Source organism: Tachysurus fulvidraco, chromosome 11 (genome assembly GCF_022655615.1).
Source record: "Tachysurus fulvidraco isolate hzauxx_2018 chromosome 11, HZAU_PFXX_2.0, whole genome shotgun sequence".
Taxonomy (NCBI): domain Eukaryota; kingdom Metazoa; phylum Chordata; class Actinopteri; order Siluriformes; family Bagridae; genus Tachysurus; species Tachysurus fulvidraco.
The window spans coordinates 24,467,677-24,491,046 of record NC_062528.1 but is presented as its reverse complement, the minus strand read 5'-3'; the positions used below and the strand labels follow the sequence as shown (position 1 = coordinate 24,491,046).

Below are 23,370 nucleotides of genomic sequence, written 5' to 3'. Positions count from 1 at the left end.
AGAGAGTCCAGCCTCTCTCAAGGAGTTGGATTCCAGAGCCCAAGCTGTGTGTGGAGGTGAGCCCAACTATATCTAGTCGGTATCTCTCAACCTCCCGCACCAGATCAGGCTCCTTCCCCCCCAGCGAGGTTACATTCCATGTCCCTAGTGCCAGATTCCGTGTCTGGGGATTGGGTTGCCGAGGCCCCCGCCTTTGACTGCCACCCAATCCACATTGCACCGGCCCCTTACGGTTTCTCCTGCAGGTGGTGGGCCCACAGGAGATCGGCCCCATGTCGCTCTTTCGGGCTGAGCCCGGCCGGGACCCGTGGGGCAAGACCCGGCCACCAGGCGCTCGCATACAAGCCCCAACCCCGGGCCTGGCTCCAGGGCGGGGCCCCGGTTGCGCCTTACCGGGCGACGTTGGTTTAAGTTAACAAATGAAATTGTGCCAGGCCTCACAGGTAATGGGTGTGTTTGCATTACAAAAGGAGGAGAACAATGGAGCTGAAGGTGTGCTAGTAGGTGTGAGGTCCAGGGAATTTATGCAAATTTGCACAGGGTTAGTAAATCTTGTGCTAGTGACAAATGTTCCTGGCCTGCCTGAACAAAGCTTCGACAGACCCACTAAGGAGTGCGTCCTGTGTTTTGCATGAGCAAGCTGCTATCATTGGCAGACAGTATAAATCAAGACTGGTCATACATTGGAGTGGGTTGTCCTTCGAAGCCTCGACGTCTTCAAAGGATCCTCTTCAAGTTCTTCTACCTAGTATATTGTTGAATCTTTATGTGAAGGAGTCACACTTACACCTTCTTTTCTTTTCAGGGTCCTCACAATGGGAGGCCTTGTTTTTATTTACAGAAATATAATACAAATAAGTGTATGTGATATATGTAAAGAATTTAAAATTACAAATAAAATCTCTTTTAAATAGTCAAACAATTCTAGTATAAGTAAATGTAATTAAAATGCAAAGATATTAAACCAAGAAACACTATCCAAGTATTATCCTGCGTTTGTTTTATGATGCACAACCCTTAAGCAATGCAAATGTAGTACATTAACTAAACATATGCTTGCCTAAAGTCAGGAAACGAATCAGGAAAACTTATATGCTCTTTTTCCAACAATTTCCAAGTCACGGTGTGGTACACACATATTGTGGTTGACCTTTTTTTTCCTTTCAAGGCACACTCTGTGATTTGTGCCAGAATGTCATATCCTGATAGTTTCAAAACATTGTGCATCAAGGAGCATTAAATGAGTCATTTCTAAATTGCCCTATAAATATATAGGGTGACATATCAATTTCAAAGATAATAACATTCTTACTTTTTAAAATACATTTCATTATAGTCTTCTTCTTCTTCTTCGTCTTCTTCTTCTTCTTTCGGCTTTTCCCTTCAGGGGTCGACACAGCGATCCCTATCTTCTGCATCCCCAACACTTGCACCCACTAGCTTCAAATCCTCATTAATTACATCCATATACCTCCTCTTTGGCCTTCCTTTTGGCCTCCTGCCTGGAAGCTCCATGTCCAACATTCTCCTACCAATATACTCACTCTCCCTCCTCTGAACATGTCCAAACCATCTTAATCTGGCGTCCCTAACTTTGTCCCCCAAACATCCAACATGAGCTGTCCCTCTGATGTACTCGTTCCTAATCCTGTCCAATCTTGTCACTCCCAAAGAGAACCTCAACATCTTCAGTTCGGCTACCTCTTGCTCTGACTCCTGTCTCTTCTTCAGTGACACTGTCTCTAAACCATACAGCATGGACGGTCTCACCACTGTCCTGTACACCTTCCCCTTGATTCTTGCTGATATTTTCCTATCACACAGAACTCCTGACACCTTTCTCCACCCACTCCAACCTGCCTGCACTCACTTCTTTACCTCTTTCCCACTCTCCATTACTATGAACTGTTGACCCCAAGTTCTTAAACTCCTGCACATTCTTCACCTCTTCACCCTGTAACCTTACTGTTCCACTTCCCTCCCTTTCATTTACACACATGTACTCAGTCTTACTACAACTGACTTTCATTCCTCTTCTCTCCAGCGCAAACCTCCACCTCTCCAGGTGTTCCTTCACCTGCTCCCTGCTCTCACTACAGATCACAATGTCATCTGCAAACGTCATCATCCAAGGAGACTCCTGTCTGACCTCCTCTGACAACTGGTCCATCACTATAACAAACAGGAAGGGGCTAAGAGCCGATCCCTGATGCAGTCCCACCTCCACTTTGAACTCCTCTGTCTGACCTATGACACACCTCACCACTGTCCTGCTCTTCTCATACATGTCCTGCACCACTTTAACATACTTCTCTGCTACTCCTGACTTCCTCATACAGTACCACAGCTCTTCTCTTGGCACCCTGTCATACGCTTTCTCTAATTCACAAACACGCAGTGCAACTCCCTTAGACCATCCCTATACTTCTCCATCAACATTCTCAGAGCAAAAATTGCATCTGTTGTGCTCTTTCTGGGCATGAAGCCATATACTGCTGCTCACAAATTTCCACCACCATCCTTAACCTAACTTCCACTACTCTTTCCCACAGCTTCATCGTATGGCTCATCAACTTTATCCCCCTATAGTTGCTGCAACTCTGCACATCACCCTTATTCTTAAAGATTGGCACTAACACACTCCTTCTCCATTCCTCAGGCATCCTCTCACATTCTAAAACCCTGTTGAACAAACTAGTTAAAAATTCCACTGCTGCCTCTCCTAGACACTTCCAGACCTCTACTGGGATGTCGTCAGGACCAACTGCCTTTCCACTTTTTATCCCCTTCAAAGACTTCCTAACTTCATCCTTTCTAATCTTATCTACTTCCTGTTCCACAGAGTTGACCCCTTCTACTCTTTTTCCCCTCTCATTTTCCTCATTCATCAGCTCCTCAAAGTATTTCTTCCATCTTCTCTGTACGCTCTCCTCACTTGTGAGCACCCTTCCATCTTTATCCTTAATAATTCTAACTTTCTGCACATCCTTCCCAGCTTGATCCCTCTGCCTAGCTAACCTGTACAAGTCCTCATCTTCTTCTCTAGTGTCTAACCTAGTGTACAACTCGTCATATGCCTTCTGCTTGGCCTTAGACACCTCCCTCTTCACTCTGCGCTGTAAATCCTTGTATTCCTGTCTATTCTCTTCAGTCCTGTCCATATCACACTTCTTGGCTAATCTCTTCCTCTGGATACTATCCTGAACTTCCTCATTCCACCACTAAATCTCCTTATCTCCTGGAAGGAGGAATCCTTCCAGATGACACACCCAGCACCTTTCTCCCTGTCTCCCTGATGACTTCTGCTGTAGTTTCCCAGTCATCTGGCAGCACTACCTGACCACCCAGAGCCTGCCTCAACTTCTGTCTAAATTCCTCACAACATTCCTCCTTTTTCAGCTTCCACCACTTAGTTTTCTTCTCTATCTTTGACCTCTTCCTCTTACAGACCATCAGAGTCATCCTACACACCACCATCCTATGCTGTCTGGCTACACTCTCTCCCACTACCACTTTACAATCACTAATCTCTTTTAGATTGCCTCTTCTACATAGGATGTAGTCTACCTGTGTTCTCCTACCTCCACTCTTGTAAGTCACTCTATGCTCCTCCCTCTTCTGAAAATAAGTGTTAACTACAGCCATGTCCATCCTCTTAGCAAAGTCCACTACCATCTGTCCTTCAAGGTTCCTTTGCTTAACTCCAAACTTGCCCATCACCTCCTCATCACCTGTGTTCCCCTCACCAACATGTCCATTAAAATCTGCTCCTATCACCACTCTCTCACCTGTGGGAATACTCTCCATCACCTCATCTAATTCACACCAGAATCTCTCTCCTCTAGCTCACAACCTACCTCTGGGGCATAATCACTAACAACATTCAACATCACCCCTTCAATTTCTAACTTCAGACTCATGACCCTGTCTGACACTCTCTTTACCTCCAGAACATTCCTCACAAAATCCTCCTTCAGGACGACACCTACACCATTTCTTTTACTATCCACACCATAATAAAACAGCTTGAATCCTGCTCCTATACTACGAGCCTTGCTACCCTTCCACCTGGTCTCCTGTACACACAGTATATCCACCTTCCTTCTCTCCATCATATCGGCCAGCTCTCTACCTTTCCCTGTCATAGTACCAACATTCAGTGTTCCTATTCTCAGTCCTACACTCTTACCTTTCCTCTTCTCTCTCTGTCTGTGCACTCTCCTCCCTCCTCTACATCTTCGACCAACAGTAGCCCAAGTTCCACTGGTGCAGTTCAGTGTTCTGCGCAGTCGCAGTACAGAGCAGGAGTCACGTGACTTTGTTCGAGTGACGCAAGCACGCGCTCCTGTGAGAGAAAAAACACCATGAAACAATGATATTTTCCATTTTGTGAACTTATTTTATTTGCACTTAAATTTCAGTTCATGTTCTAATGCAGTTTCAAAATATAACACAGGCTTCATTTGGGACGCTTTTCATGAACTGACCCACATGACAAACTAATTGAATAGCCCTGACTTAGAGATTTCTTTGAGGTAAATAGTGTTGGTGTGTCGTTTGGGAATTAATTGATTCTTTGAGTCCGTTTATCAAATCGGCTCTTGAAAGTTTTGGTACCTTTGGAGTCGTTTAGGTGCTTAAACAGGGGAATTTTTTGTGGGCTGTGATTTAAAAAAGGTATAACATCGTAATATGTTATGAAAGCTTCTGGAAAAAATATTGTAGTACAAGCAGCAATTTGTAGATTCTTTGATTCGGCTCAAAACATCTCTTGAATGTTTGGAACCGATTCACCAAACTGAAGAGTCGTTTTTGTGATTGAACAGGTGATTTTATTGTGGGCTGTGATTTAAAACTGTTACATGTCTACGTCTCGTTACCGAGCCACTACCGCTAGGAGGCGAGACTGCATCAACTTCATTGTAACTTCATTGTAACTTTTAAGCATTAAATCCTCCAAATACACGGTTAAATTATATACTGTTTGAAAGCTTAGACTCTCAGGATTTTATTAAGCGCACACACAAAGCATAATATGATTTATAGTAATTTAAACATTTGATAGAAAATTTGAACTAGGTGGCGCTAGTTCGATCTGTTTACTCACCTTTAATGCTGGTCTTTAAATTTCCCTTTCTTCACATTGTCACTAATGTTAATGTATTTTCCAAAACAAATGCTTGTAAAAATCGCCAAGAGTCCAAGAAACTTGAAAATGTAATCCTTTTAATCCAAAACGCTTTGCTCGCTTCACAAGAATTATGTGTTTGACCGGAAACTGAACACACCGCTTCTCTTCCGCCCTTTGTTGGACTCCTACGTCTCATTGGACGCATACCAAACTTTCAAAACACATCAGATTTGTAGTCGAGGATCTGACGAATCAAACAAGCCCTTGCATGAGCCAACCAGTGCCTGTGCGGCCGAGATAGGCAGCTAAGAAGCCAATGAGGTCTCTCCATGCTATGTGGGTGACCCTCCCTTTGACTTGACATTTGCTCCGTCCAGTAGCGATTTGATGTTTCGCGAGCATCATAGCTCTTTAGCCAATAAGGAGACGATTCCAACGAGATGCAACATGATACATCTGGTGAGGGCGGGCTGTGCAATGAGAATGCGCATATTAATTCTTTTCAGCTTTATTGCACAATTCTCGAACGTTTCACACTCTCACACCTCAGGGTGTCAGTTTACAGGCATATTTTCAAAGCAGAATTCTAGGCAGAGGGTCTCTTTGTTATAGGACTTTTGAACTAAGCATGCAGTCCTTTTATACAAAGTTATACAGTAAAAAAAATAAACAAGAAAAACCTGAACGGACGGACATGTCCGTAGAAAAATATTCATATAAAATCCATTTTTGAGTCTTTTGACTTCATTTTTTTTTGGTGAAAGCCAAGACATGTGGCTATGACCCTCAGTTGTTGTTTACCAACCATCATTAAATACAGCAATGTATGTAATCAGTTTATCAGGTAAACAACTCAGACGGAAATAAAAATCCCCCATTCTAGCCTCTATAACTCTGTGTCAGTAAGGCTTAGAATCAAGCTGACACTTGTGTCAGAAACTAGAGACTCTCTTCTTTCCAAGAAGAAGACCAAGCTCACCTCTGTGTGTCAAAGTATATGGGAGCTGTACCACTTTTTATGTGGGTATGTCATCTAGGTGAAAATCATGAAAATGGGGGGGCGACAGGTGAGAGGTTAAAAAAGGAATAGCATCGTAATATGTTATATAACATTATAAAAGATTTCTGGTGTGAATTGTCTGAGACTTGTTTATGAATGTTTATGATGTTATTGTGTATGAATGTGTAAGAAATAAAAAATATTTTGTGTAAAAATAAAAAGATGAGGTTGAAGATCTTAATGAAGAACAAGAAGTTTATTCCAGCATAGCAGTGACAAAATACATGAAGTACTTTGGGTTCATCGGAGTCATTAAGAACCCCGAGCAAATCCGGCTCAAACTTATTATACTGTTTTCCCTTTTGGTAATATAAATGAGGTTCTGTTTTGAATGTGTATTGAGTGTAAGAACTGAATGTCTCCCAAATCGCTGGGCTACACCTTGTTGTCTAGCTGATTGTCTTTAAACGTTAATCATGGTCATGTACATCTTACTTGTTATTGTTAGTTATCATTAACCAAATGGTCACTTTAAATGGTAATCAGTCATGTAGACCCTTTGTTCGTGGTGATCCTTGATGTCCTGCTGCCGTTCCCATATTTATGTTTAAATCAAGTTTATACGTTTAGAGTCCTAAACATATTACCTTATAATACTTAATAATACTTAAACCTTTTTAGGAATGAGCTCATATGGGGGTCATATGACTTATGGGGTTTGATAATCCCATTCACTTGCATTAAATGGAGTCAAAGTTAGCTAAAAATTAGCTTGTTACTTAAGCAGTTTCAAATCATTATTGTGGTGTATAGCAGTAGAAACTGACTGGATTTTTCTGTTCTTTCTCTGCCTTCATTCCCAAACTCTTTACGGCCTCTGTATAATTGTGATTTTTGTGTGTATGCACCATGAAAAGATAAATTTTGTTTTGTGTACTTTTCAGACCAGTCCTGTGGAAAAAATGTAGAGAAGTTGTATTTCGATGCTTAATCGTCTACCTCTCGGAAAATCCTGAGAGTCTCATCAAGCATTATCAGGTGAGCATCTGAAATTGATCAACCATCAAGTTGGGCTCCAAACCTAAATAAACACTTTACATTGGCATGCAAACGTTTGGGAACCCTTTTAGAAACTTAAAAAAAATGAAATTTTAGAAATTATGTTCTGACCATGGGGGGCTTAGTGGTTAGCACGTTCGCCTCACACCTCCAGGGTTAGAGGTTCGATTCCCGTCTCCGCCATGTGTTTCCTCCCCCGGTCCAAAGACATGCATGGTAGGTTGATTGGGATCTCTGGAAAATTGTCCGTAGTGTGTGTGTGTGTTTGTGTGTGTCTTTGGACCGGGGAGGAAACCAGAGTACCCGGAGGAAACCCCCGAGGCACGGGGAGAACATGCAAACTCCACACACACAAGGCGAACGTGCTAACCACTAAGCCACCGTGCCCCCTGAACTCAATTAATTATCTTTTTTTTTTAACATAAATGAGCTTAAATTTTAAGTTTAACTTGCAATTACTTAGTAGATTCTATCATGTTACATATGTAACCAGCCTATCTCTGGCTACTGCTATGCTCTGCATTGTGTAACAGAAGACACAGAAGAACTGGAGCTGCTGTTGAACTGGGGACTTTATTCTGGACAGATTAAAGAGTACAGCATAAAAATATACAGAAGTCTGTGTGTGATTTTTCACCTGCACAAATTAAAGGCAGTTATTTTAAAATCACCTCAGTCTGTCGGCGCACACACATATATATCAAACAGCTGTACACACACACACACACACACACACACACACACACACACACACACACACACACACACACACATATATCAAACAGCTGTACACACACACACACACACACACACACACACACACACACACATATATATCAAACAGCTGTACACACACACACACACACACACACATATATCAAACAGCTGTACACACACACACACACACACACACACACACACACACACACACACACACACACACACACACACACACACATATCAAACAGCTGTACTCGGTAACAAAACCATTAAATCCAATCCATCCATTTGTAAAACACTTGCTAATACATTTATAACACTGTGATCAATAATATTAATGCATATTATTAACTTAATCAAACTTTTCAAAACTTTTACAGGCTTATATGGAGACAGCACCGCTAACTGCTTACGTCACCTCAGTGCGCTCACCGCAGTCTGAGAAGGCAGCGTGGGCTGAACAAGAATGACGTCACCACGCAAGAGACATAGAACGTTTTACAAAAATGGCAAAAATAAGATACGAAACAAAAATAATAAGGTTTTCGTGAACAAATTAATACTAAGTAAATAAATAAAAATGAAAGGATGATTAGTGAGATACGTTAATATTTTGAGCATACACTTATTAACATTCGTCACACATATATTTTTAAGTAAACAATGTTGTGTGTACCCAAAGATTTAAGTACATATAACAACGATTTAATTTTTAATTTTAAGTAAATTTTTTCCAAGTTGGGTTTACTTAAAAAGTGTGATGCAAAAATGGTGCATAAATATTTTAAGTAAATCCAACACATCATTTTTACCAGTGCAGGTCAGAGCTGACTGATGCAACTAAATTCATAAATAAGTGAGAGGAAACAACGTGTGTGTGTGTGTGTGTGTGTGTGTGTGTGTGTGTGTGTGTGTGTGTGTGTGTGTGTGTGTGTGTGTGTGTGTAAAATAATAATAATTATAATAATAATAATAACAATAATAATAATAATACATTTTAATTAAAAGCGCCTTTCTGAACACTTGAGGTCAACGCACAAAAGAAGAAAAACAAAAAATATAGTTATAGAATAGTTACATAGAAATACAAATTGGACCAACATTACAAATCATGATGTAGAATAAGCTACCCACATGGAAAGAATCTATATGTGGATATATGGTCACATATATGGCAATATATATGCTGCATATATGCGTATATATACTGCATATATGCTGCCTCACTTTTGCATATATGCGTATATATACTGCATATATGCTGCATATATGCGTATTTATGCCACATATAGGTTCCATATATGCTGCATATATGCGTATATATATACGCATATATGCAGCATATATGCGTATATATATACGCATATATGCTGCATATATGCGTATATATGCCACATATAGGCAAAAGTGAGGTGCATATGCCTCCTATTGCTTCACATATATCCACATATAAGCCCTATACATACAAGATATGTCTTCTATATAGCTAATGGAAGGATGATTTTGTAGCTCATATCTCATTTTGGCAACTGTGGATCCATTCTAATGCTTTTCTTGCATCTTATTTCCATAACATTATTTATACTGGCAAGCTCAGATCGACCGCTACAGCGTCACGTAGTTGATGACATTATCCACATGCGTCCAGCACGCTGTATTTAATTTTTGGCGCCGAAAGATAGTGGCTGGGAGTAAAATGGCGATAAAAGTGTTGGAGAGCCGCTATGTCTTACTTGAATGGACTGAGGGTGAGGATAGAGGGGTCCATAGTATTTTTGCCCCTCGACTTTGTCCGGAATTTTTCAGTTAGAGACTATTTTGAAAGGACTGATAAAACCGAGAAGCTGGAATGGCGAAAAGGCCGCCAACCGGCCGGTGCACCGCACACCGAGCCAGAATTATTCACGTGGCAAGTAAGTTACACGCAAACTTTACCTGACGTTATGTAGTTAAATACCACGTTAAATGGTTTTGCTCGTACTTAAAGAAGTATAAAATGAATCTTGCCTAAAGGTACCTGAATATAGCTTAGCAAATAGCTTTCATGTTAGCTGTATGCTAATTTGCTTTAGTCCAATAATGTTAGATTTGGTAAACATGATTAGACAAACATTTGCAGTTCATGATAACATTTAAATTTTATTGCACCAGAACTTGAAAAAAACTGATCGAGATGGAGAAAGATGGCACACAATGGCAAATAAAACGTCCTCACATCCCAAACTCAAAGTACAGTGAGCAGCTAGGCCGACTGAGAAGGCTTCAAAGAAAAAGATAACTGACTTGGTTATCTCTCTCTCTCTCTTGTTTCTTAATGTGTAGGCATGTGTGTAGATTTGTAATTGTGTCATCTATGATGATTTTATGTGCTTTGTTGACAAGATGTATATGCAAGGTGGTGTAAAATAAGTTAATAAGAGTTGGGCTAATCAGTTTGTTTCTCTCTCTCAAGGTTGACAATAAAAAGGGAGGGGGGCTTCCAAATACAAGCACCAGGAGGAGGGAGGGTCATGACAGACTTTCAAAGAATAAGGTACACTACGAGTCTGCATTACAGTTACATTACAATACATTCATGATGAGTAAGATTTTTATGGGGGAATAAGGGAATCTTATTTGTGTAGTTATAAGACACTATAAGTCCTGATGAAACCTATAGTATAATAATAATAATAATAATAATAATAATAATAATAATAATAATAATAAGAAGAAGAAGAAGAAGAAGAAGAAGAATGTCTTATTATTTTGTCTTCTGTAGATGCTACGTTGAAGAAGTGGCCGGCAGCCAGCCGAGGGCACATAGGCACATCTATTAATTCAAAGCTCACGGAGCTGAGAAGAGCAAAAAGATAATTTTTTTTTTCTGTTTAGTTTTTTGTCTTATTTTTGTTCTTGTACTATTTGATTGTTCTTGTAAATACATAAAGTAGATTTCTATATTTTGGACTTTTATTTATGGCATCTAGCAGGTTTTTTTTCTTTTTTTTTTCTTGTACTATATTTTTTGTTTTGTACTATTTGATTGATCTGAGGTAAATAAATAATGTACATTTCTACATTCTGGACTTTTATTTATGTTGCCTTGCAACTATGGATTTTAATTTTACTATTATATAGGTGAACATACGTGCATATATGTACCTATATAGGTATATGTATGCGCGCATATATGTGGGCATATATGCGCGCATATATGTACATGTATGCGCGCATATATGTACATGTATGCGCGCATATATGTACATGTATGCGTGCATGTATGCGTGAAAATGGCCAATTTTATATATGTCACATATATCAAAAACCTATATCAAAACCTTTTTGAAACATATATGTTTATATAGGTTCTTTCCATGTGGGTAAACTAAACAGATGAGTTTTAAGCTGAGATTTGAATGATGAAAGAGAATCAATATTACGGTGTTCAGATGGAAGTGAGTTCCAGAGCTGAGGTGCAGAGTAACTGAAAGCTCTGTTCCCCATAGTTACAAGATGGACAGAGGGAACAATGAAATGAGTGGAAGAAGACCTAAGAGTGCGAGTTGGTTTTGGAGTATGAAGAAGATCAAGAGGATATGAAGGTGCAAGATTGTGGATAGCTTTAAATGTTAGAAGAAGAATTTTATACTTGATACGAAAATTAATGGGAAGCCAGTGTAGCTGTCCCAGAACAGGTGTAATATGATGGATAGAGGAAGTACGAGTGATAATGCGGGCAGAAGAATTTTGAACGAGTTGAAGCTTATGAAGGGTTTTGTGAGGAAGCCCAATAAGAAGAGAATTACAGTAGTCAAGCCGGGAGGTTACTAGACTGTGAATAAGAGTGGTGGTTGATTGAGTCGTGAGAAAGGAATGAAGCCTATTGATATTTTGAAGGTGAAGTATGCAGCCCGAGTAACATTATTTACATGAGCGGTAAAAGAAAGGGAACTATCAAAGATGACACCAAGACTCTTAACCTGAGATGAGGGAGCTATGAGAGATTCATCAATGGAAATAAAAAAATTTGAAAATTTGTTAAGCAAAGTTTTTGTGCCTATAATGAGAAATTCTGTTTAATTACTACTTAGTTTAATAAAGTTAGCTGAAAACCATGATTTTATGTCAATGAGAGCAGATGGAATGAGTTTGGAATGCGATTTTGTGGAAAGGTACAGTAGAGCTGGGTGTCATCAGCATAGCAATGAAACTTAACCTGATGTTTATGAAAAATAGGTCCAAGGTGTAAAAGGTAAGTAATAAATAACAAAAGGCCCAGGACAGAGCCCTGGGGTACACCAGAGGTAACAGAAACTACAGAAGAGTTGAATGATTTTAGTTGAACAAACTGTGTGTGATCAGAGAGATATGAATGAAACCATTTCAGAGGTGTGTTGGTGATGCCAATAGTGGAAAGCCTGTCTAAAAGAATATCGTGGGAAATTGTATCAAAAGCTGCACTCAGATCAAGGAGAAGGAGGATGGATAGTAAACCAGAATCAGCTGCTATAAGCAAATCATTTGTGACTTTTAATAGAGCTGTTTCAGTGCTATGTAATGGGCAAAAACCAGATTGGAATTGTTCATATAGATTATTACCAGACAAATGGATATGAAATTGAGCAGCAACAACTTTTTCCAAAATTTTAGAAATAAAAGAAAGATTAGAAATAGGACTAAAATTATCAAGGTTGTTGGTGTCCAAACCTGATTTCTTTAGAATTGGAGTTACAGCAGCTGTTTTGAAAAGAGAAGGAACAAATCCAGTGGTAAGGGAAGAATAAATAATATCCTTAATAAAATGGGACAGAGAGGAAACAGTAGCCTTAACAAGGACAGTTGATGATTTAGATTGATGAATAAGTTTTAAGATATCATCAATTGAGGGCAGAATAAACTCGGAGAACAGTTGTGTAGGAACAGGTAAAACTGTTGACGATGAATGCCTTCAATTTTTGAGGTAAAGAATGATGCTAAAGTATTACAGAAATCAGATGAATACAAATGAGAGGGAAGTGAGTTGGGGGGTATAAATATAAATAATATAAATATAAATAATATATATATAAGTATAAGTATTATATACATGTTATATATATGTAACATGTAAGGTGCAACAGACTGTACAGATAAAGAAATGTCCTGTGGTACCGATAGCTTATTGTCAGATAGATTGTTATATTAAATTAAATGCAGTGTGTGTGTATAGTCCAGTGTGTATAGATGCAGTGTGAATGCAGTGTGTGTGTGTGTGTGTGTGTGTGTGTGTGTGTAGTCCAGTGTTGGACTGTTGAAGTTTGAGTGCAGTGTGTAGCATATCATACTGTGGAAGTATGCTGTATGCTGTGTTAGTTATGGCTGTTAATTAGTCTGATGGTCTGAGGGAAAAAGCTCTCCCTTAGTCGACTAGTGCGGGATCGGATGCTGCGGAGACGTCTTCCTGAGGGGAGCAGAGAGAGCAGTCTGTGGGCCGGTTGGCTGGAGTCATTAGTGATCCTCTGAGCTTTTCTTATACACCGCCTGTTGTAGATGTCCTGGAGGGAGGGAAGCTCACCTCCAATAATGTGGCTGGCAGTTCGCATGACCCTTTTCAGGGTTTTATGGTTGCCAGTGGTTCTGTTTCCAAACCAGGCAGTGATGCAGCCCGTCAGGATGCTCTCTATAGTGCAGGTGTAGAATGTTCTGAGGATGCTGGGGCTCATTCCAAACTTCCTCAGCCGTCTCAGGAAGAATAGGCGTTGGTGTGCTTTCTTCAGCACTGTGTCAGTGTGTGTGGACCAGGTGAGATCCTCACTGATGTTAACACCCAGAAACTTAAAGCTGCTCACCCACTCCACAGGTGTTTTTTCGATGGTGATGGGTCTGTGTTCTCTGCTCTGTCTCCTGAAATCTACCACCAGCTCCTTGGTCTTGTCATTGTTTAGTGAGAGGTGGTTCTCCTGACACCATGTAGTCAGGGTGCTCACCTCTTCTCTGTAGGCCATCTCATCATTGTCAGTGATCACCCCTATCACCGTTGTATCATCAGCGAATTTGACGATGACGTTGGAGCTGTGTGTGGCTGTACAGTCGTGTGTATACAGGGAATACAGGAGTGGGCTGAGGACACAGCCCTAAGGAGCACCGGTGTTGAGGATCAGCGGGGATGAAGTATTGATGCCCATTCTCACCACCTGACTTCTGCCTGTCAGGAAGTCCAGAATCCAGTAGCACGGAGATCTGTTTAGTCCCAGAGTCTGGAACTTCGCAACAAGTGTGGCAGGCACTATTGTGTTAAATGCTGAGCTGTAGTCCACAAACAGCATTCTCACATAGGTATTCTTATTTTCCAGGTGGGAGAGAGCAGTGTGTAGGGTGAAAGCGATAGCATCGTCTTTGGAACGGTTGCTGCGGTATGCAAACTGTAGCGGATCTAGTGAGGCAGGCAGCACAGAGCAGATGTATTCTCTGATGAGTTTCTCAAAGCACTTACTGAAGATGGGTGTGAGAGCAACTGGCCTCCAGTCATTTAGGCATGTGATTTTATTTTTCTTTGGTATGGGCACAATGGTGGATTTTTTTAAACATGATGGAACCACAGACAGACACATGGAGAGGTTGAAAATGTCAGTGAACACACCGGCCAGTTGGGATGCGCATGCTCAGAGCACACGGCCTGGGATGCCATCAGGACCCGCAGCCTTGCGGATGTTTACCCTTCGGAAGGATCGGGTTACATCCGTGACAGAGACGGAGAGTGCACTCACATCTTCTGCAGCAGCCATGGGAGCGCTCTCTGTGTGGGTGAGGTTGTGAGCCTCGAAACGAGCATAAAAGTTATTTAGCTCATCCGGTAGAGAGGCGGCAATGTTCACAGTCGCTGGTTTGTTCCCTTTAAAGTCTGTGATGTTGTTGATGCCCTGCCACATGCTTCTTGCATTGTTGGTGTTGAGATGTTCTTCAACTTTGTTTATATATTGTTTTTTTGCTGCTTTGATGGTTTTCCTGAGATCGTAGCCGTCTTGTTTGCGATCGTCAGAATTCCCTGATTTAAAAGCAGACGTCCGCGCTGACAAGTCCGCTCAAACATTGCTATTAATCCACTGTTTTTGGTTGGGGTAGACGCGGATTGTTTTTGTTGGCACAACATCTTCACACACTTCCTGATGAAACACGTGACAGAATCTGAGTACGCCTCTATATCGTCATCAGACGCTGCCCGGAACATGTCCCAGTCCATGTGATCAAAACAGTCCTGTAGTATAGCATCTGATTGGTCCGACCAGCATTGGATTGTCCTGAGGGCGGGTGCATCCCGTTTCAGTTTCTGCCTATAAGCAGGCACGAGCAGAATGGACGAGTGATCCGATTTGCCGAAAGGTGGGAGGGGGAGGGTTTTGTAGGCATCCCGGAAAGGAGAGTAGCAGTGGTCCAGTACACGGTCACCACGCGTGTTGATGGTGATGTTTTGGAGATACTTTGGAGCTATTGTTCTGAAATTGGCTTTGTTGAAGTCCCCTGTTACAATAAACGCTGCATCTGGGTACGTGGTTTCCTGCTAACTTATATACCCATACAGTTCCTTGAGTGCCTGGTCTGTGTTAGCTTGAGGAGGAATATAAACAGCTGTGATAATGACTGCTGTAAATTCTCTCAGTAGCCAGAATGGATGACACAGAAGCATAAGAAATTCCAGATCAGGGGAGCAGAAGGATTTAATAGAGTTTAGGTTCCTTTCATCACACCACGAGTTGTTGATAAAAAAACAAACACCTCCGCCTCTGCTTTTCCCTGTGAGCTCTTTCGTCCTGTCCGAGCGGTACACGGAGAACCCCGTGAGCTTGATGGCTGAGTCTGAAACCTAAGCAGACATCCAGGTCTCTGTGAGGCAAATAATGCAGCAGTCCCTCGTTTCTCGTTGGTTCACAGAGTTTGTTGTCTAGTGACTGAACATTAGCCAGCAAAATGGTTGGAAGAAGAGGTCGGAGGGGACGACGTCCGAGTCTATCAAGGACGCCGGCTCTCTTTCCTCTTTTCCGGCAGCATTTCCACGGTCGCGTTCGTGCGGCCTAGACAAAGGGCTCCGATGCGGTGTTGGTAAACAAATCACCAGCGTTCAAGAACTCAAAGTCCGGTTTGCATTTCGCGACATAGGAACATATATTTAGAAGCGTGTGTCTGTCGTAGGCAGTTATACAAACAGCTTCTAACACACAGGACAGCAGAATAACTAGTAAGAGAAATGAAAAAGTGCAAAGTTTCCTCAGAGCTCGCAACACGGCTGCCATGCTCGGCGCCATCTTGGATAGTGAGACAAATAGTGTCTTTATAGTGAGACAAATGTTCTGAATACATCCTTGTGGACAGTAAGGCCAGTTCTTCTAAAAAGTCTCTCAAGCTGTCGTCCTTTTGCTTTTAATTGCCTGAGAAAAGGAGTGAACCAGGGTGCAGTAACAGCAAACGAAACAGTCCTAGTCTTAACTGGAGTAAAAGTATTCAGTAAATTATGGAGACTATTACAGTAACACTATAAACAGTACTGCGGACTGTACAAGAGGCAGAACAGTCCAGGCAAGTACAAGCCATAAGCAATAGATCCTCATTGCAGTCTATGCAGTGTATATGATGTTAATAATTATTGTTATCGGGAAAAGCAGCGGCAGCCAAGATGCACCAGCATTCACTCAGACCACTCAGTGAGTGTGTGTGTGTGTGTGTGTGTGTGTGTGTGTGTGTGTGTGTGTGTGTGTGTGTGTGTGGTGTGTAAGTGGTTAAAGTCTGAGCTCCTCTGTAAAGCCACACCTCCTCTCTCTGTTACACAATAACACACTGAACCAAGAAGTTCATTTCAGAGAAAACGAAACTTATAGAACTCTCTCTCTCTCTCTCTCTCTCTCTCTCTCTCTCTCTCTCTCTCTCTCTCTCTCTCTCTCAGTGTGAGTGCAGGAAAATGGCAGAGGCCAGTATTTCAGTAGATCAGGATCAGTTCAGCTGTGCAGTGTGTCTAGATCGCCTTAATGACCCAGTGACTACTCCCTGTGGCCACAGTTTCTGTAAGTTGTGTATTAATGGCTGCTGGGATCAGGAGGATGTGAAGGGCATCTACAGCTGTCCTCAGTGTAGAGAGACTTACACTCCAAGGCCTGTTCTACACAGGAACAACATGCTGGCTGAAGTGGTGGAGAAACTGAAGAAGACCGAACAAGCTGCTTCTCCTGCTGTTTCAGCTAAAGCAGAAAGAACTAAAAAACAGGTGAGAACTGGATATTATTATTCTTTTTTAAGTCAAATTCTACAAATTCTATTTCTAATCTAATTTCTATTGAGGTGATCTGATTGCTTATATGACTGTCATTCAGTGTAAGGTGGATTTTTATTAAAAGTCAAAGTGTGTTTTGTAAAGACGTGTGAAACAGGTCAGACCAGTCAGTGTACTTTAAACAGCAAACGGCATAATGATGATGATGATGATGATGATGATGATGATGATGAAGAAGATATTTAACACGGTCATGTGGCACTTTATTCTGATTTCAAAGTCTATTTTGTTTTACTTCTAAAAGTGTTGAAGCTTCTTTAAGACACATTTATATTTACTTTACATTTATATATGCACACACACTACAAATTCTAACGTAATCCTAATTCGGTTTATTTTAAGAATTCATATCTCAAAGAAGCTTTACAGAAGTATAGGAACAGAAGAAAAATAAAGAAATGTGTGTGTGTATATATATATATATTTAGAAAAATAAGAATAAAAATAAATAAATGAATACATACAATTAAAGTTTAAAATTAAAAATTTTAATGTAAAATGTAAAATACTATATATCTACATATAACATATGGTGTAATACCAGTGGAAGATGTTTAAGGTCATTTTCAAGTACAAACAACACCTTCAACTTTCTTATTTAATTACAGCTATGATTCTTTGTATTTTACTTTTATTTCTATTAATTAAACATGTTGTATTTGGTCTCAGAATGAGATAAAGGAGGATCAGATAAAATCCCAGCAGAGGATCCAGGAGAAGCAGAAGAAGGTGCAGGAGCTGAAACAGACTGTGGACGTTATTAAGGTGAGGAGGAAACTGAGAGATTCACATAAACACACACATTATGGAGTCACTGTGAGAGAAAGAGTTGATCTTTAAATGGATCTGTGTGTGTGTGTGTGTGTGTGTGTGTGTGTGTGTGTGTGTGTGTGTGTGTGTGTGTGTGTGTGTGTGTGTGTGTGTGTCTCCTTACAGATACGTTCACAGGCAGCAGTAGATGACAGTGAGAGGATCTTTACTGACATCATCAACTCCATGGAGAAAAAGCGCTCGGAGGTGATGGCACTGATCAGAGCTCAGGAGAAATATGAAGTGAGTCGAGCTGAACGACTCCTGAATCAACTGGAGCAGGAGATTGCTGATCTTAAGAGGAGAGTCACTGAGATGGAGCAGCTTTCACACACACACAATGACATCCAGGTAAAACTCACTGTCTGATCTACAGAGGGCGCTGTTCCTCACAAAGTTTCCTCCTAAAAGCTCATTACAGCAACAAGAAATGTTCCTGTCTGAGATCACAAGTGTGTCTTTGTTCTGATTCAGTCTGAGATTCATTCGTTCCTCTCGTCCACTTTTCTCCTTCTCTATGATGTGTTTCCTCTCTGTAGAGTTTCCCGTCTCTCTGTGTTTCTCCTGGATGTGACGACTCACCCAGCTTCACTGTCAATCAACATCTCTCATTTGATGGTGTGAGGAAATCTCTCTCAGATCTGAAAAAACGAGTCGAACAAATCTGTGAGGAGGAATTCAACAAAATCAGACCACAAGGTGAACAAACAAACATTGTTTCTGTATCACAGTAAAAAGAGCCATAAAATTCATCTAACAGAAATAAGAAGTAAGCAGGAACAAGACTGCAGAAAATCACACAGTATTAGCATCAGTCTTGTAAATGACATCAAGATCAATTTAGCAGACAAACAAAGTACAAATCTTACATTTGTGGAGAAAATCGTAGCTGATGAATAAATTGAGAAGGTGACGTTGTTGACGTCTGAAATAAACGTGAGGAAGCAAATTTTTTCACATTCACACTTTAAACTGTTTCCACCTCATTTTTCTGTCTCCATTTTGTCTCTGTGTCTCCATTTTGTTTCTGTGTCTCCAAAGCTGCAGCAGTTCAGATGAGTTTACTTTCAGAACCAAAGAGCAGAGAAGATTTTCTGCAGTGTAGGTTTTACACACACACACACACACACACACACACACACACACACACACACACACACACACACACACACACACACATAGACACACACACACACACACACACACACACACACACACACACACACACACACACACACACACACACACACAGTCTTAAATTGTCTGTATTGTTGATCTATATCTGATCCATGTTTATAGAGCTGCATTAGGAGGATAGAAACACAGACAGGTGTCTCACACACACTTATTATAAATCCTGTGATTAACATCTAACATGTGGACATTTTATTACTGTAGATTTCTGTTATCTGACTCTGGATCCAAACACAGCACATCATCAGCTCATTCTGTCTGAGAAGAACAGAGTGGTGACACGGAGTAAGACAGAACAGCGATACACTGACCATCCAGAGAGATTTGAATCTCGGCATCAGGTGTTGTGTAAGGAGAGTGTGTGTGGACGCTGTTACTGGGAGGTGGAGAGGAGCGATGATGTGTACATTTCAGTGTCATATAAAGAGATCAGCAGGAAAGGACGGGGTGATGAGTGTTTGTTTGGACGCAACAGTCAGTCCTGGAGTCTGCGGTGTTTTTTTTCCTTTGTCTCTTTCTGGCAAAACAACATTCAGACTGAGCTCCGAGGTCCATCATCCTCCAGAATAGGAGTGTATGTGGATCACAGTGCAGGAACTCTGTCCTTCTACAGTGTCTCTGACACCATGAGGCTCCTCCACAGAGTCCACACCACATTCACTCAGCCTCTATACGCTGGAGTCAGGATGTTGCGTTATAACTCATCTGTGAGGTTTTGTGATCCAAAATAGAATGTTAGTAAAAGTGTTTATAAAAACTATAAGTGAGATGTGAGATTTAATTTGTCCCTGTGCTACACTGGACATTTTGTGTGCAGAAACTGGAACAGTAATGAATGCAGAATGTAGAAACAGACTATTTAACTGTATGCACTATTAGGATGGGTTTATTATAGTTGATATAAAAATGTTCAATGTCTCCTCAGAAATAATAAACTTTACTCAAACTGCTCTGTCTTTCTGTGCTGCTTGCTGGTGGAAACACAACCTACTGTGTGTAAAAGACCTTTATTATCTTATATATTTAACAATGTTCTGCTTAACAGTCCACTTAACATACAGTGCACTCTGGAATTATTCAGACTCCTTCCTCAATCCTTTATAATATGCTGAAAGAAAATAGGTGTCATAAGAATCTTCATTCTTATGCCTGTAAAGCTTCTGAAGGAGGTCTGAAGAAACGTTCACCAAAGAAAGTAAAGAATGATGGACAGAATGAACCATCTTTGACTGAGATGCAAGAGAACATCTCTATGTTATGACCGTAACCCTAGTTCCCTGTGGAACGAGACGCTGCGTCGAAACGCTATGGGAACGTCAATCATGCCACACTGACCAGACCCTGCTTAGAGAGTGAAGGCCTCGGCACCCGCACGTAGGACAGAGGAGCCCGGGGTGGCTCTGAGGTCAAGGTCATAGAAACTGACAAAGGTCAGCGGGGTGGACCAACCCGCAGCGTCACAGATGTCTTGGAGTGCCAGTCCAGAGGACCAGGCCCACACTCCGGGTGGAGTGAGCTCAGACCCCGAGGGGTGCGGGGAGGCCAGAGGACTCGTGAGCCGACACAATCGCATCCACTACCCATCTGCTCAACGTCTGCTTAGCAGCCTGGAAACCCTTCCTGTTAGGGCCATAGCAGACGAGCAGCTGCTCCGACTTTCTCCACGGACTCGTCCTGCAGAGGTCAGTGACCAGTGCTCGCACTGGACACAGTCGGTTCTGTCGTTCCTGTTCGGTTGCTGTAAACGGAGGAGTGCAGAATGCCTGTAACACGACAGGTTGAGGGGGCCGAAGGCACCTTCGGTATGTACCTAGGTTTCGGATAGAGAAACACTCTGGCCATGCCAGGGGCAAACTCCAGGCGAGACGGGGCCACGGACAGAGCCTGCAGGTCCCCGATCCTCTTCAGGAAGGAAATCGCCAAGAGGAAGGTGGTCTTAATAGACAGAAACCTAAGGGCCACTTCGGTCAATGGCTCGAAGGGGGGCTCCGATAGAGCCGCCAGCACAACTGCCAGATCCCAGACAGGCACCGCGGAGGAAATGTGTCAGCAATGGGTGCCTACCCAGCGACTGCCCTGCCGCCGGGGTGCTATATGCTGCAATTGCGAACACGTAAACCTTCAGGGTCGAAGGGGTTAACCCAGCGGCAAACTGTTCCTGTAAGAAATCCAGAACTGAGCCGATCGGGCAGTTAACTGGTTCCAGGCCATGGTGCTCACACCATGACGTAAACAGTCGCCATCATGCGGCGTACGATCTCCTCGTGGAGGAAGCTCTGGAGTGGACCAGGGTCTCTACTACCTCGGTAGTGAGACCAGACGCTATGAATTGTGCCCCCTCAGGGGCCACAGCCACAGCCTACACAGCTCTGGGTGGGGGTGCATCAGGGTTCCACCCGCCTCTGAGAGGAGATCCCTCCTGGGAGGAATTTCCCACGGAGTGCCCCTGAGTGGGGACACCAGATCCTCAAACCATGGCTTGCCCATCCATCGAGGTGCTACCAGGAGGAGACAGACTCCAACCCGGTGGACTCTCTCCAGAACTCCAGGGAGCAGTGCGATCGGGAGAAAGGTGTACAGGCATAGCCTCAGCCATGACTGCACCATGGCATCCAGACCTAATGGGGCTGGGTGAGAGAGGGAGAACCAGAGGGGACAGTGCGAGGTCTCCCAGGTCACAAACAGGGCTCTGCAGAACCTCCGCCATATGAACTCAACCACCTCGGGGTGGAGACGCCATGGCCCAGGCCTCAGCCCCTGCCTCGACAGGGCATCTGCTCTGACATTCAACCGTCCCAGGATATAAATGGCCCTCAAAGAGAGGAGTCCCGAGACCACAAGAGGATCGCTCGTGCTAGCTTGTACAAAGGGCGAGATCAGAGGCCCCCTTGGTGGTTGATGTAGGAGACCACCGCAGTATTGTCTATGTGGACCAATACGTGGCGATCTCTTAGGTCCAGGAGGAAGTGTTTTAACCCCAAAAACACCGCCATCATCTCCGGGCAATTTATGTGCCACGAGAGACGTGGGCCGCTCCACAGACCCTGGACTGAGTGGCCACTCATGACCGCACCCCACCCCGTGAGGGAAGCATCCATTGTTAGCGTCACGCGATGACATGGAGCCCCCAACACGGGGCCTTGGGACAGAAACGTTTGGTCTTTCCAAACATCCAAGGCTCGAAGGGCACGCCGCAAGACCTTGATGGAATGATATGGGTTTCCCCTGAGAGAAAACTCAGCTCCCTGCCCTGGAGCCACCACTGGAGGGGCCTCATGTGCAGGAGGCCAAGCGGGATTAAGCTGGACGCCGCTGCCATGAGCCCTAGCAGCCTCTGGAACTGCTTCACAGTAAATGACTGGCCTTTCGACACTCTCTTGAACGAGGTTAGGCAGAACAGGAGGAACCAATATTGGTGAGTCTCGCCCCCGAAAGCAAACCTCAGGAACCTCCTGTGTGCAGGAAGGATGGAAATGTGACGAACCAGTCCCCGGACCTGATCTGAGTCACGACCTCCTCGAGGGTGAGCATCCTGAACCTGAGCCTTTTGAGAGAGCGGTTCAAGGAGCATAGATCTAGAATGGGACACAACCCGCCATCCTTCTTCGGAACGACAAAGTACGGGCTGTAGAAGCCTGACTCTCGAACCGAGGGCGGAAGCACCTCGATGGTTCCTTTCCTCAGGAGTGTGCGCACTTCCCATTCCAGGACCAGAGCCTGCTTGGGTCCCACCAGGGTGGGACACATCCCGTTGAAACGGGGAGGAGAGGACACGAACTGAACTGTGTAGCCATACTCTATGATCCGCAGGACCCACAGGGAGACTCCTGGCAGCTCCTGCCAAGCTGTCAAAAAGTTCCTCAGGGGAACCAGCCCCTCGGGGCTGGCCTCTGACCCACTCAGAGCAGCTGGGGCCGAGCCCTGCAGCTGATGGCGCCTCACGAGAGATCGGGAATCTCGCTGCTAAATCGACCTGCGAGTCCCACGAGCGCCGGCTCCGCTTTGCCCCGGCAAGAGCGGGACCGGAGCCGCGAAGGAGAGCGCTCTTCTCGAAGAGCACTCTCCGGGAGCGAAGCGTGCGCATAGCCATGCGACTACAGTGCGAGCAATCGACTCCCTCGAGAGCCGATTGTGCATGCTCCACTCCCAAGCAAACAACACACCAATCATGCGAAT

The 23,370-nt window shown here is 43.0% G+C and overlaps 2 protein-coding genes across 2 annotated transcripts; both read left to right on the top strand.

The window, feature by feature from the left end:
* Positions 1–16,688: 16,688 nt before the first annotated feature.
* Positions 16,689–18,180, top strand: LOC113637730 (E3 ubiquitin/ISG15 ligase TRIM25-like; the record flags this gene model as incomplete). Its single annotated transcript, XM_027138572.2, has 3 exons — positions 16,689–17,124; positions 17,860–17,955; positions 18,127–18,180. Coding segments are annotated over exons 1-3 (453 nt in total), but the record flags the coding sequence as incomplete, so codon positions are not given.
* A 600-nt stretch (positions 18,181–18,780) lies between these two features.
* On the top strand, positions 18,781–20,143 carry LOC125145893 (tripartite motif-containing protein 16-like). Its single transcript, XM_047820589.1, has 2 exons — positions 18,781–19,101; positions 19,399–20,143. The coding sequence occupies exons 1-2, from the start codon at positions 19,056–19,058 to the stop codon at positions 19,923–19,925; spliced, it is 573 nt and encodes a 190-aa protein (XP_047676545.1). The 5' UTR covers positions 18,781–19,055; the 3' UTR covers positions 19,926–20,143.
* Positions 20,144–23,370: the final 3,227 nt, after the last annotated feature.